This window comes from Ursus arctos, unplaced genomic scaffold (genome assembly GCF_023065955.2).
Source record: "Ursus arctos isolate Adak ecotype North America unplaced genomic scaffold, UrsArc2.0 scaffold_24, whole genome shotgun sequence".
Classification (NCBI taxonomy): Eukaryota; Metazoa; Chordata; class Mammalia; order Carnivora; family Ursidae; genus Ursus; species Ursus arctos.
In genome coordinates this window covers 29,112,578-29,128,666 of record NW_026622919.1, presented here as the reverse complement: position 1 = coordinate 29,128,666, position 16,089 = coordinate 29,112,578, and the positions used below count along the sequence as shown (strand labels likewise).

The 16,089-nt window shown below is 42.8% G+C and overlaps 1 protein-coding gene across 3 annotated transcripts in view; it reads right to left on the bottom strand.

Annotated features, from left to right (window-relative positions):
* The window catches only part of LOC125282398 (phosphatidylcholine transfer protein-like), a 63,111-nt gene that overhangs the window by 9,299 nt on the left and 37,723 nt on the right, over positions 1–16,089 (bottom strand). The window contains exons 1-2 of one of the 3 annotated variants that reach the window (XM_057317763.1): positions 11,273–15,760; positions 96–213 (exon numbers count right to left, since the gene is read on the bottom strand). In XM_057317763.1, the coding sequence (XP_057173746.1) occupies positions 96–213; positions 11,273–11,413 (259 nt within the window). In that variant the 5' untranslated portion in view covers positions 11,414–15,760. Of the gene's footprint in view, positions 1–95; positions 6,677–11,272; positions 15,761–16,089 lie in introns of those variants that run through there. The other 2 variants (XR_008961193.1, XM_057317762.1) reach the window with 2 other exon arrangements.

Below are 16,089 nucleotides of genomic sequence, written 5' to 3'. Positions count from 1 at the left end.
AGTAATTAAACCTGTTGCTTTCCACTGGCTAGAATAACAATGTAGTCTACTGTCCAGATAATTTTTAAAGGTGATGAATAATAGGTGTTACTCACCTTCAACATAATCATCCCACTGTTTTCTGTAGTCTAAGTCCATATAGACATCTGCGAGCACAGCTGGCAGGCAATTGTCCAGAACACCGAAGACTTTATATGCATAAAGTCCAGTTGGCTATAAAAGCAGAACAGGCAGAAACAACCTGTTGATTCCCAAATTGAGAGACAGCTGGATTACACAGCATATGAAAAACAGCTGTTCATGCAACACCATCACTGATGACGTCCTCTGTGGTCTTGGTGACACAACGAGGAACAAGCAGGTGAGGCCCCTGCTATCATGAATCTTATATTTGCTTTTAGACATTGGTGGTCGTAGTGGCTATAAATGCTATCTAAGTAATCTGAATAGGTTATAAGGAAAGTTATGTGATCAATGCTGACTGAATGGGGATGGGGAGGAGTGTCCTATATAAATTAGGTGGTCAGGAAAGACCTCTATGAGAGAGAACCTTTATGAGAACATCTTATTCTAAATATAGAAGGAGCCCGTCATGGGAAGATAGAGAAGACTCATTCCCGGTATGGGGAAGGCCCTCTGATTGACGGACAGGCATGCTAAAAGAACCGAAAGTCACAGCACTCAGAGAAGTGTGGATGGGGGAGAGTGGTAGGAGCTGAGGTCACAGAGTTAATAGGGGTCGACTCCAAAGGGCTTTGTAAACCAGGGTAAGGGATAAGGATTTTTTTCTAACTACTAAGGAAACCAATGAGTGACTTTAAAGAGAGGGAATAATAAATAAAAAAATGATTCTTGCTGCTTGGTAGAAAGTAGATCATAAGGGAGCAAAGAGATGGTTTTGAAGACTAGTACAATGGTCCAGATAAGAGATGATGGGGATTTGAACAAGGAGGTGACAACAGTGATGGAGAGAAGTCCAGTGATTTAGGGATATATTTAGAAATAATGTCAGCAAGAAGTGCTGGTAAATTGTCTGTGGGTGAAAATTTGAAAAGTGAAGATTTGCATCTTAGAACCTTTGCTTGAACAACCAGGTAAATGGTACAAATGATGCTTCCCAACAGTGAATTTTACTTGAGTCCTGTGATCTGGGAAAACAGTGAAGGTTAAAAAACTCCCTTCTCCTTTGTGCTCCAGAAAATAGCTTATTGCAAAGAACCACGATTCCCATGTGACTTAGATAAGACTCACAGATGCTACCCTTGTTTACCTGTGACAAGGCCAGACACAGACCCTCTGAATTCCCTTTCACTGCCTCATAAATGATTAGATGAACTGCTTGTCCCCCTGGATCAATCAGAACTAAATGCTTATGCACCACACTGGTTAAGCTTCTCTCCTTCTTCCGGGCCCCTAAACGTTAGCCCACCCTTGGCCCGAGCCAGCATTTCAGCCCCTCCTGAGAACAGACTGGCCTCAAGGTAAAATATTCTCTGACCTACTATCCAGTCATGTCACCTTTCACCTCACTTCTCCACACTGTCTCTCGCCTTGTTTACTTGTCTCTATAAAAGAAAAACTCTTTTTGCCTAATTACTGAGACACTCACAGATCTTATGGTCAAAGTGTTCTCCTTATTACAATAATCTCTCCCCCAACTTTGCAATAATCCTTTTGAATAAAAGCCTCTCCTTACTAAGTCCAGATTTGTTATTTGGCATTCTTACTGTAAAGTAGAAAAGCAGACTGCCAGAAGAGTGCTGGTAAGACTTAGGAGCATTTACAAGAAAATATTTTATGTGTAAATTCATTAAAACAGTACAGAAGTACATAAGTATTGCCAAAATGCATTGTCAAGGAAGAGAGGTAAGAGATAATAGCCACTGCTAATGCACATTAAATAGAAGTATATTTAATTCTGCATATCTAAAATTATCTAAAACCCCACACACTCTGTTATAGAAAGTACTGCCTCCTTCCACTAAGTCAGAGAAAAATTATAATTACAAAAATTATCATAAATTTTATTAAAATTACATACTTGCTAGGACTCACTATATCCTTGGCCCTGAGAAGAAATCAGGTATAGACATAATCTTGGCTTTTCAGCTTGGAACATGCTTCCCTTGGTGATCTGTCAGTAGTCACTACAACAGCCATCTATTCTGTATTGAAGTTTTCCAGTCACTTTAACCTGCTATAAGTTATTTTACTAGTACTAGTTATTAGTACTAGTATACAGTTTAGTGTCCAGTTTTTTTATTTTTTTTAAAGATTTTATTTATTTGACAGAGATAGAGACAGCCAGTGAGAGAGGGAATAGAAGCAGGGGGAGTGGGAGAGGAAGAAGCAGGCTCCCAGCGGCGGAGCCTGATGTGGGGCTCGATCCCAGAACGCCCGGGATCACACCCTGAGCTGAAGGCAGACGCTTAACAAGTGCGCCACCCAGGCGCCCTCTGTCCAGTTTTATATTCATTATCATGTAATCTTTCACGTTGCCCTGTGATAGAGATGGGGGTGTTATGAAGAAATGATGTTCAGACAGGCTAAATTACTTGCCTGAGTCCCACAGCTAGTACTTGGGATAACCAGAAAGAGGGTGACATGGGTCCTTCTACTTCCTACAGTGTCTCCTATTTAGCTCTACTCTCTGCAGGTTTTCCCCAAACCATTGTTCCAAACTACAATCTAATGATTAATGTAAGAAGACCTAACACATAGCATCTTAGAGCCAGAAGGGGCCTTAGACCTTCATGTAAAAGATGTTAGTGACTTGCCAGGAGTCCCACTAATATACTGTTGGTAGCAGAGCCTGGATGAGAACCTGTTTCTTCTGGTCCCAAGCCAGTGCTCCTATCCTGGACCACCCAGGATGGACTCCCACTCAGATGCTCCCCTGAAGTCCTAAGCCTGGTGTGTGTGTCCTCCAAGTAGCCAGAGGAGGTGTTTTTTAGATGCCACTTCTGTAGGGATTCAGATCCAGACCAGGGGAAAGGTAGAAATGGAAAAGGATGAATAATACAACTTTCAATGGACTAATGTTTTGCTGTCTCTCCATGTATTATTCCAAAGAGTCATCTCAAAAATCAGAAAACACCCCATGGAGGTTATACTATGGGCTCAGAGTCACAGTAGACCCAGTATTGTCTAAGCTCTTCTACCTGCTAGCCTTGCTTTCCTCAGCTGCAAACTGGGTCACTGCAAAGAGTGTGTACTTAAGGAGATGATTATGAGGAGTAAATGAGATAATCCATCCAAAATTCTTACTGTGGTGCCTCATACATAAGTACTCAGCAGATATTAGATATCATTCTCATTAATAAGGTAGGTATGATGATCCCATTTTGCCAGATTAAAGAATTGAGGATTCAGAAATGTAACAAAATGCATATTTTGGGGGGAAACTAACATCCATGGAGTACCTGCCCTAAGCCAGGGACTGTGCTTGGTGATTAATACTTGCAATAATCCTGTGAAGTAAGCATATCAATATCTCCACTTTATAAATGAAGAAATGGGGGGCAGAGGCGTGATTTGACAATTTGCTACTGATATCACTAACTTGTAAGATGTTCTGTTATTCTGGCTCACTTGTCTAAACATCAGATTGTTATATTTCTTAGCAATGTTGATTTACATGCACGAACGAACTGGACATTATATTTTCAATTGCATTCATAGGGCTAACATATTTTGAGAAACACTACTGCCAATAGTACACCTGTTGGTCCTGTACAGGATAAATTCTGTAAGAGCTCATGCGTTTACATATGAGAAATGTCAAAATGTCATAATGTTTGCATTTGACATTTGCAGCGTCCCCAGAGGACTAATCCCTGGGAGACATCCTTTACCTCTGCCCTGCCTGATCTGGAGAAAGGTGTCACTCAGTCTCTGCAATTTATGATGTTCATTTGCACTGACATCACTAACTGTAAGACAGCCTTGATGTCTACTCCTGCAAATGCACCTCTGAGTGTGCGCTGAATTTTCTTAGCCTCTCACAGAAGAACTCATTCCCATTCCTCAGGGCTGGGGAGGGCAGGGAGGAAACCTCCCGAATCTATGACTGTGGAAGCGGACCAACTCCAGCTACTCTGTCTGACAAGTAGCAGACTCCAGTGGTATGGAAAGTAAGCATTTTTCACCAAAGAGCATCAATTCCGATGACAGGAATCAAAGATAGAGCTGCCACGGGGAAGTGTGTACCAAGACTACATGAGAAAATGCAGTGGAGTAAACCTGATCTAATATTTCAGATCTCTCTCAGAAAACATGGCAGCTTTAATCCCTAAGGATTGCAGATAATTAGGTAAAATAATAATGATAGTTAATGCTTAGTGAATACCAGACACTGGACTGATATTGGATTATCCCAATTAATCCACACAATGATAATTTAAGGTATGGAGAATTGGTAAACCCATTTTTCAGGCAAGGAAACTGAGGCTTAAAGGAGTTCTAAGAAATCTCTGGAAAAGGCAAGTCTACAGAGACAGGAAGCAGATTGGTGGCTGTCTGGGACTGAAAATGGGAACAAGGATTGATAGCAAATAGACAAGAAGTTTCTTTTGGGGGTATCGCAAATGTTCTAAAACTAGACTGCAGGAATAATTCCATAATTTTACTAAAATTCATTGAACTGTACACTTTACGATGAACAAAATTTAGGGTATACAAATGCTACCTAAATAAATCTGCTAAAATAGAAAATATGCTATGAAACTCACCTAAACTCACTGCTCCACTCAGCCCCTGGATCACCCTGTTATTGGTATGGTATCGTTTCCAAGCATCCAGAATGTCCAAATCCTTGCTGACAAGTAACTTCTCCTCTCAAGGCGTCCCCAAGACCCAATGACAATCAGAGTTTTGCTTTATTAATAGTCACCTCCTGTGAACCCCTTGTTGGAATTTGATGAAAGACAGGATGAGGGCATGAAGCTTGGCTTATACCTAGAGACAGAAGTGGGGGGTCCTAATCATCCCTCTCCCCTCACTCTCCCCAATTTAAATCTTGGGACCAACATTCTCATACAGCCTCACACCACGTGCTCATCCTGAAAGAGAAGTGAGGAGCGGAAGACCTGAGGCTCTGACATATCCATCCAGCTGTGTGCTCAGGAAGATAGAAAAGGAGAGGGAGACAGAGACAGAGAGCGTGAGCAAGAGAGCACAAGAGCCGGCCTCCATCTGCAGCAGGTAGGAGAGTACCACACATGGGTGCTTGGCATTCAGACATGGCGGCCCTGCCCAATAGTAAAATATGGCTTGATAAGTGTCTCAGGTTCAATAACTGTTCCATCACTCCTGCTGGTAACTCCTCTTCCCTTAGCAGAGAGGTAGAAGGGTGAGAGAAGGGGTCCCGAAGACACCCATGACACAAACCGCTTTATCATCTCACCTGTGGGGGTGGTACTGGAAACTTTTCATCCATTGAGGTAAATCTGTTCTCCAGGGAGTTAAATCTGTGTTTCCCTCCTAAAAGCTAAACTTTCTCTTAGCCCAGCCTGGCTAAACATAATTTTCGTAAGAGTGCCAGGCGTTTTGAAATCAGTAGGTGCACAGCATGGAAAAGAACAGTCCCTAGAAATGAGCTGTCTGCTCTTCACCACACTCTTTGATTAGAAGGACAAAGACACAATGCAGTCAGTCCCTTCTCACAATGCCAGACATTCAGATTTTAAAACGTTAAGAAGTCAAGCCAAACCAGATCTAGTCAGACCACTATTCACTTGGCCTAAATTGAGGATAGCTCCCCAGGTGATTCTAATGTACCTGAACTTTGAAAAACACTCTCCCGTACATTTCTCCTCCAGATATTTGCATGATGCCTTCTCCTACTTCATTTCTATCTCCACTCAAATGTTACCTCTGCAGAAGGGCTCTCCGGATTCCCTTATCTAAAACACATCACATCACCCATGGCCACCACTGTCATACCATCTCTCTACCCCTTCATCCCACTTTACTTTCTTCATAGCATTTTTCACCCAACATTTCATCATATATGATAGTTTCTTCTCATCAGTGAATGTCATTCATTGTTCAAGAACTAATTATTGAAAGAGTAGGCGCATCTTCCTGTTCACTGCTTATCCCCAGTGCCTGTGAGGGCAATAGCACATGGGAGGCATTTGATGAATATTCTCTGGATGAAAAAATGAATGATGGTGGGTAGAATGGAGATTTTAACCCAGGACAATCTGCTTCCAAAACCCATGTTCTTCCCATAATACCCCGTGGCAGCTCTGGGCTAGTTTTCCCTAGTCTCCAGAAAGTAGTTCTTGCCTCGAAGCAAGCTGTGTATTTGGTGCCGAGCTTATCAAAGCAGGCTGGTTCATGTCTAGTTACTAGTTATGAGGTCTTGTGTGTCTCACTTCACAACTCTGGGTCTTATTTCCATCTGTAAAATAGGAAAATAAGCCTGTCTCTCCCTACCTTCCAGATTGGTTTACAGGGATAAAAGAAACAGCATTTTGTAAATTAAATCACCATGTAAAGGTAAGTTATTGACATTACCACCTGGGGAGGAAAAAAAGAGAAGGGAGGATGGAAACAGAGCAGGCAAAGGGAGTAGAAAAAAGAAGTCAATGGAAAACATGATGGTGTTGGACAGAATGATTTCAAAGAAACTTCCAAAGTCCAAAAATTCTGATTTAATAGGAAAGGAGAAAATGAAAAAGTACCAAATACTGTATATCAAAAGTAGCCATCTGTCCAAGAATGTGATTGAGAATTATTTGTCTACTAAAAAAAAAAAGCTACAATCCTTTTTAATTTTAAAATAGAATTTATTTGTTACAGTGAAACACTCAAAGGCCTCTACACTTATTTCAGTCTTTTCGAAACATGTAATGATAGATCATTATCAGAGCTCATGATGGACCAACATAAATGGCTATACATGATCCAGATGTAGGACTGGCCTTATTCTGATGGGGATATTATCTATAGAATATGCTCCTCGGGACGCCTGGGTGGCTCAGTCAGTTAAGTGTCTGCCTTCACCTCAGGTCATGATCCCAGCTGGGATCCAGTCCCGCATCCGGCTCCTTACTCATAGAGGACCTGCTTCTCCCTCCCCCACTGCATCTCCCCCTGCTTATGCTCTCTTTCTGTCAAATAAATAAATAAAAATAAAAATAAAAAGGAATATGCTCCTTACTCAAGTCATTGTAAATATTTTGATAAAGAGGGAAGAGGTCCCTTTTGCATGGGCACTACACGTAAACTTACTGCTGCAAAACTCAAGCAATCCAAGAAGACTCACCAGATTACCTGCCTCACTTTCCCTTTACAGGTCTTATAGATGCCAAGAAAAATGAGAGTAATTAATAAGAAAGTGGGGAAAGACAGAGAGAGGAATGAAGGCACTCATCTCAATAGAGTCAAAATTTTTGATGGCTATTAAGAAATAGGATGCGGGGCGCCTGGGTGGCGCAGTCGTTAGGCGTCTGCCTTCGGCTCAGGGCGTGATCCCCGCGTTTGGGGATCGAGCCCCACATCGGGCTCCTCCGCTGGGAGCCTGCTTCTTCCTCTCCCACTCCCCCTGCTTGTGTTCCCTCTCTCGCTGGCTGTCTCTATCTCTGTCAAATAAATAAATAAAATCTTTAAAAAATAAAAAAGAAATAGGATGAATGAAGCAGATGTTGATGGGGTTGAGGCAAAGCCTTAATGTGGGACCTTCGAAAGATGGGGGCTCAGTGGGACCCCCTGGTGGCCCTTCAACATTAAAGAGTTCCACTCTGTTGACCCCAGTTGTTGGCATTTAAAAAGTCAGAAAGCCAAGAGGGCAGTAAGAAACCTCACCTGGACTCCCCTGCACAAATGGTCAGGTAGATTAATCAAGACAAAGATTGACAGAGGGGCCCCGGTCTTCTGCTCTGACCTCCAGCTGGGGACCTGAAGGGGCCATATGCACTCATGTGGGTAAAATGGTTTGAGTGGGTGGAAGAAAAGACAAATGACAGTAACATGCAAGGTAGATTAAACACCACTGGCCCGTAAGACAGATAAAGGTTTTGGGGCAGACAGGGGCAGGTCTACACAGAGTATGGGACAAGCTGAATTCACTTTTGATAAAGTGTGATAGTCAGATGAAAAGATTTCCTAACTAGAAATTAGAGGGAATTCCCTTCCAGGAGGAAGGTAAAACATGGGAGTCAACCTGGGAAGAAAATGAGGCTTTAGCAAGTGCGCCAGGCAGCAAACAATGCTGGAAAAAGCTAGAACACAGTAAGGATTCTAGGAAAGGGCTTATACCCTGAACCAATGGGGCCTCTTGACATTCTAATACAGATGGAAATCAAAGTGGCCATGAATGGCCTTCATCCTAGCTGCTGGGGCTCAAGGGCACACCTACTGGAATCCCATGGCCCTTTAAACTTAGACAAGTTATCTGGGAGCACCTATACTTTACATCAGTGAACTATGACTTCTCTCATCCCTAGAACAGGTTGAAATAAGACATATAGTATGATTAGTAGGGGTGGGAGCTATTCTAAAGACCTACTCGTCCTCCCAACCAGAGGGAAGAGGGCCCTGCTACGTAACAGTACACAATGAAAACAATACCCAGTACAAAGCCATCACTGTCTCAGCTCACAGGCACAAAAGCAAAGAACACAGGTCCATTGGAGGGGTAAAGGGTAGAGTGGTCTGGGTTGGCTAGAGGACAGGGGGTGTGCAGATGAGTCAGGGACATAAAGCTAGAAATGTAAGTTGGGACCAAACTAGTACAGTACAGTCAACAATATCTGACAGTACAACTTATAATTTTTCCACTTTACAAAAGTACAGAAGCAATATGCATTCAGTAGAAACTGTACTTTGAATGTGGAATTTTGATCTTTCCCAGGGCTAGTGAGATGTGGTATGGTACCTTCTCCTGACGTGGGCAGGGGCAGTGAGCCACAGGGTCAAATACTGATACAACCGTTCTGCACCCATACGATCATTCTGTTTCTCACTTTCAGTACACTATTCAATAAATTACATGATAGTCAACACTTCAGTGTGAAACAGGCTTTGTGATGATTTTGCCCAACTCTAGGCTAATGAAAGCATTCTGAGCACGGTGACGATCAGCTAGGCTAAGCTATGATGTTCAGTAGGTGAGGTGTATTAAATGCATTTTTGACTTACCATACTTTCAACTTACAATGGATTTATCATGATGTAAACCCATCTTAAGTTGAGAAAGATCTGTATAGCCCACCTGGCAGCATTTGCCTTCCTTCAGAGAGGGAACTCAGGAAGGAGCCTATCTATGGCACAGGTCTGGAAGTGGACAGTTGAGCTCTGATCCCAGTTCAAACCCTCAGCAATCAACTTAACCTCTCCACATACTCCGTTTCGTATAGGTAAAAAGGTGGTAGTTACATTAAGGGTGATGTGAGCCTACTAGGTATTTATCCACAGGATACAAAGTGCTGATAGGAAGGGGCACATGCACCCCAAAGTTTATGGCAGGACTATCCACATAGTCAAACTATGGAAAGAGCCCAAATGTCCATGAATGGATAAAGAAGATGTGGTATATATACACAATGAACTATTACCCAGCCATCAAAAAGAATGAAATCTTGCCATCTGCAACAATGTGGATGGAACTAGAGTGTATTATGCTAAGTGAAATAAGTTAGAGAAAGACAGATATCATGATGTGATATGAATGAAACAGATGAACAAAGGGGAAGGCAAGGAAAAATAAGATAAAAACAGGGTGGGAAACCATAAGAGTCTGTAGTTTACAGAACAAACTGAGGGTTGCTGGAGGGGAGGTAGGTAGGGGTATGGGCTACATGGGTGTAGTATTACATCATTGGGATGAGTACAGGGTGTTGAATGTGAGTAATAAATCACTAAATTCTACTCCTTAGACCAATAATACACCATATCTTAACTAATTTGAATTTAAACAAAGTAAAAAATTTTTAAAAAGACTGATGTGAAGATTAATACCTGTAAAGCACGTAAGCAGTGCCTGGAACATAAGCATGCCACGTGTGAGCTATTACACTAGTTATTCTTAGCTTTAATTCTGCAACCAACAGTGCCACTGAAAGGGGAGTGGTAAGACCACAGCCTCTCCTTCAGGTGCTTGAGCAGGCTGTACTGTGTAGGAGAGAAGGGATCAGAGAGGTGGAAGGCCAGCAGTTACAGAGGTCACTGCAATTCTAGGTGAGAGGTACCACCCAACGTGGCAGCCACAAAGGAAAGAAAAGGGAAGGGAAGGAGGCCAGATATCAGACATGTCTGAGCAGTCGCATTGACAAAACCTGGCAAATGCCTGGATGTGGCTGGTAAGGAAGAGGGAATAGTCAGAGAGAGGAATAAAGGATTTTGCCTGAAAAGATGTCCATTTTTGCCCCAAGGCAACAACTGAAATTACGCTCAGAAATTAATTCTGCCTGCTCTGGGCTGTGAGCTTGTTCCTCTTGTCACACCCAGTGGCTCTGCCACACATGTTCAGAATGCCTCCCTACTCCTCTGCCAGGAAGCCTTGATTGCACTTACCTGCCTAAAGGTGACTTTTTAACCCATGTGCCATGCAGCTGCTATCACACAGTGTAGCTGATGACAGATCTCAGGTGCAAAGCAATCTTTCCACCTGGATACATACCTGGTTTCAAAGGCCTCTGGTGAGCACGCTTAATAAGCAACTCCATGCCTCCTATCCTTTAAATCATCTTTCTCCCTGAAGCTTTGGACTAAATTATTAAGTGCTGCTTGCAAAGAAGGGGCAGCCATGAAGAGAAACAAGCCACTAAAATGAGATGATAGTAACTCCCTTCTCAGGCACACTGCTCCACACTCATACTATCCCTGCACACCCACCAGTCTCCAAAAAGTCCAGTCTCCTTTCCACCCATATGCAAACCCTAAGGTTCTCTCCACCCCACCGACACACACACACACACACACACACACACACACACACACACACAGTAGTGGCACCCACCCAGGAGGGGGATCCACGACCCTCACAGACAAGTGCTTGGGGCCAAGACTCAGCCTACCCACCTTTTAACTCAATGCTCAACTTCCAACAGACCACTCCCCCCTTGGCTGTCTGACCTGAGGTTGAATTGGATGACCTCCGGATGGCAGGGGGCAAAGTCAGCTGCAGGCACTGCCCCTGCACTAGCTCCTCCCAGCTCCACCTGATCAATTCTGGCCCTGACTCTGTGGCCACAGACCCTCACTCCCTGGGAAGCTTGACCCTGGCTAGCAACAGCCCCGGGTTCTCCAGCGGGCCAAATGCTACCTCGTCCTGCTGTCTGTAAATATTGAAGCCTTCGTGCTCCATCAGCAGCTCCCAGTCATTCCCAGCCCGCCCGAAATGCTGGAGCTCCACGCAGGCCTTCTGGAACTGTTCCTCGGAGAAGCCGCCAGATACACACTCCATCTTTCCACTGCCCTGGCTCCCCCGCCTGCAGGCGAAACCCCAGACCTGCTGGGTGTGAGTACAGGGGCGGGCCAAGAGGCTGGTTCAGGGTGACTGGCAAGTAACACAAGCATGATGGGGAGTGGGCAGGACTAATGGGAAGGGAGGAGCCTAGAGGGAGGCGTGATCGCGGAGGGGCGGGCTCTGAGAGGTGGGCGGGGCTGAGTAAGAGGTGTCAGGGATAAAAGAGAAGGAAAATCAGAAAAAAACTGGACTTGATCTGAGGGGAAGACAGAGGGGCTGGGAAGTGAGGAGGCTTCTAGAGGGAAGGGAAATGGAAGAAACTAACGTCACCTCAGAAACTTCTCTGTAGCCCATCTCATACTCCTCCACACCCCCATGCCCTCCAAACCTGCTTGGGTGTCCCTCCTTTACCTTCTCTGAAGAAGGCAGGGAAAGTCCCTGAGGCGATGGGTACACTCTGGACGTGAGATGGCCAGAGCAGACATGCTTGAAAATCTCAAGCAAGCTAGATGCTTGCACGAAAGCTATTCAAGGGTCAGATGCTAAAACACCAATGCTCAAAGATCTTTTCGTTCCCTCAGTTCCTTTGGGTATTACCATATGTCCTACCGGCACGCTGTATTTGGCTTTGAATAAAGTAGGTCGTTTAAACAATATAACACCGCATGGGTGCCAATAAATTCTGAAAACTCGTGTCTCCTAATCTGTAAAATGGGTTAAGAATTGTGCAACCAGTGAGAATTGAGGAGGTGACACTATAAAACACAGAACGTGTTTGCACATGTTTGGGCAATGCCTATCAAAGCAACTAAGTGTTCAAAAAAATTTCCACTTATTTTACATTACTATATTGAAATGTTTCTCCTTCTAAACTTAAAGACTTGAAATTGAGGACAAACTATGTTCATGCCAATTTCCAGGAAGAGAAAAAAGATCAGATGTGACAGCACAGACACGTTACTGTTTTATTCAATTCAGTGCTGGTTCCGTCTTGTTTTATGAGCATGCAAGGAGGGATGTGGTATTTTCCTAGACTAAATGCACAAGAGATCAGAGACAGACTTTCCTACTGTTTTTATAATGCCTTTTAAGTTCTCTCTTCTTTATACAAACTTTAAATGTATTAAATTTAACATGCAATTGCTTAAATAAAGGAATTTCATCAAAACCCATTGACTATGAACTATTTTCAAGTATCTTCAGGTCATCCCATTATATTATTTTAAAGATATCATTTATTCATTTGAGAGAAAAAGAGACAGAGAGAGCACAAGCAGGCAGAGAGAGAGGGAGAAGCAGACTCCCCGCTGAGGTGGGAGTCCTATAGGGGCTCAATCCCAGAACCTGGAAATCATGACCTAGGCCGAAGGCAGATGCTTAACCAACTGAGCCACCCAGGTGCCCCAAGGATTGGCATTATAAATGTGTACTTTGATAAAGCTGTACCTTTATCACTGTATTACAATAGATTAATGAGAACAACATGAGACTATAAATGACACTCCGCAAGATACGGATATAAGAGTCAGAAATTCAAACTGCATGCATCATACATGTTTAAAAGTGTTTACTAAACTCAGAGAGTCAATACACATATATTAGGGTATGCGGGGATCTATACCCATGTTTACTTTCTTATACTTAATGAAGGAAAGAATCATATTAGCAAATAGCTTTTATTTGGTGCAGCCTCCGAGGTCCTGAAAAGACATGGAGAGAGGTCTAGATCCCTCTGTTCTCCTTTAGCACTTGCCTATTTCAATAGGCCATCCTGTTTCCTTTGTGAAAACACTCTCTAGAGGAACTTCCAACAACATGACAGCTGAAGCTCCTGGCCTGAAACATGGAAATTCTGGGCAAAATATACCAAAAATACTCTTAAATATACAGTTTAGCTGAAAATAAAGAGTACACATACCAGATTTCAGAAAGGAAAGACAGAATGAAAGCCAGAGACACAAGCACATCGGGTATCTTTAGAAGGGATTGACTACCCCACACCCCACACCTTGTTTCTCAGTGGAGGAACTTCCTTCCTTTAGAGTAATACTCTTGGCCTCACTCATTGGCTCCCTCCTTCCATGAGAAAGAGGGATGATTTATGAGTTTGAAAAAGGAACTGCTGCTAGGTATATCTGGATCAAGCCCTCCTGGCTGCTCCTCTGTGGCGTCTCTCCACTTGTAGAAAACGAGCATTCTCATCTGCCCTAGGTTATACAGTAATCTCAAAAGTGCAGGCTGTGCTGCTAGAATTGAGACTTTCCCATGCTGTCTGTGCCTGGAGGGCAAGTTTGGTTATAGGCAGTGTTGTAATTCTTTTGTTGCCTCTGTTCTATAAACTGCTTCATTGGAGTAAAGGTGAAATGCTCACGTCCATTGTCAGACTTCTCCATCTATCTAAATGGATTCAGAACACAGGGCGGGGGGAAGAGAGGAATATGTATTTGGAGCTTCCTAAGTTCCAAACAGGCAGAAGCTCCAGGGGCTGGGGCTGGGGTTTTAATACTCACATAGGGACTGAAGACATGGCACTGGGCCATAAGTGGTGGGAGCTTGGATGGGAGACTCCTTCATAAAGCCTGGATCCCTTGAGGCACCTGGGTGGCTCAGTAGGTTAAGCATCTAACCGTTGGTTTTGCTCAGTTCATGATCTCAGGGTTCTGAGGTCAGGGCCTGAGTGGGCTCCACAGGCTCAGGGTGTGGAGTCTGCCTGAGATTCTCTCCCTCTCCCTCTGCCCCTGCTCTCCTCCCTTGCTCCCTCTAAGGAAAATAAAAAGTAAAGCTTGGATCCCTCAAGATCTGCCCCTGCCATTCCTAGGAAACCAGAAAGTCCCCATTCTGTACACCATGGAGCCCTCAAGGAAGCTCATGCTTTTCCTGAAGCCTAAATAGAAAGAAATAAAAAGACAAGTGGGAGACACTAAACCCCATGTGTATACCAGAGAGGGGACCTAAATTCATGTTACCTGTACTGTATGGGAGCCACCAAGAGATAAATTAAGACCAAATCTGATTCAGGACCATTGAAACCCCTGGGATCCTGTGGGAACCAGAGCCAGGGACACTTTTACAACTAGGACACATGGAATTACCCGGGAGAAAACAACACCCAGATCTGAGGAAACAACTCTCCATGTGAGAGAGTTAGCAGATGTGCAAACAGGAGTATCAGAACCAAAGAACGACATTTAACAACAGGCCAACATGAGTAATTTTCAATATGCATTTCTGACAATTAACTAAACAAAGAAGGTCTAGAAACAGAACACTAAGAAAAAGATAAATGAATTCAAAAAAGAACCTTCTGCAAATGAAAAATACAATAATTGGGGCACCTGGGTGGCTTAGTTAAGCGTCTTGCCTTCGGCTCAGATCATAAGCCCAAGGTGCTGGGATCGAGTCCTGTATTGGGCTCCCTGTTCAAAGGGGAGCCTGCTTCTCCCTCTCTGGCTCCCCCTGCTTGTGCACTCTCTTTCTGTGTCAAATAAATATACATACATACATACATACATACATACATACTTTAAATAAATAAATAAATAAATTTTAAAAAGAAAAATACAATAGTCAATAAAAGTAGAACATTAAAAGAGAAGTAAAATTGTTCAAGAGAAATGAAGGGATAAGAAGGTGGATGTGATGCAATTCTCTACAAAGTGACACAGAGATATAAAGAAATGGAAAACGTGGTGGCACCTGGCTGGCTCAGTCAGAGGTGCATGCAACTCTTGATCTCCAGGTCGTGAGTTCAATCCCCGTTTTGGGTATAGAGATTATGTAAATAAAACCCTTAAATGAATAAATAAAATAAAATCACAATGAGGTAGCACTATCTACCTATCAAAATGGATAAAACTAAAAAGACTGATCAAAGCAAGTACTGGCAAGAATGTGGAAGAAATAGAACTCTCATACACTGCTGGTGGAATGGATATGATACAAGCACTTAGGAAAACTGACAGTTTCTTTAAAAGCTACAGTGCATCTGGGTGGCTCAGTCAGTTAAGCATCTGATTCTTGATTTTGTCTCAGGTCATGATCTCAGGGTGGTGATACTGAAAAAAGCATCGGGCTCCTCACTCAGCGGGGAATCTGTTTGAGATTCTCTCTCTCTCCCTATCCCTCTGCCCCCCACAAGCCCTCTCCCTATCTCTCTTTCTCTCTAAAATAAATAAGTAAATAAATCTTTAAAAATAAAGTTAAACATACATTTACCATACAATCTAGATATTCCACTCCTAGGTATACCCAACAAAAAAAAATAGCATTGTCCACAGATAGACTAGTACACAAATGTTCATAGGAGTTTAACTTGTAATAGCCAAAAACTAGAAAAAAACCCACATGTCCTGTATAAGGGAATTGATAAACACATTGTAACAAATCCATTAATGAGTTACTCAGCAATAAAATATTAAATTAAAATGTGTATATGAGTGTGTGTGCATATGTGTATATATTATACATATATTTATATAATGGAATGCATGAAATTTACCATAAATATTTAAGAGTAAAGTAACATGATACCTGCAATTTATCTGCAAAGAGTTCAATAAAATAATTGTATAATATTTATAATATTATAAATTGTGTAACTGATAGAGAAGCCAAAGTGACAAAGTGTGAACAACTGATGAATTTAGGGGAAAGGTAAACATTTTTTTTGTTCT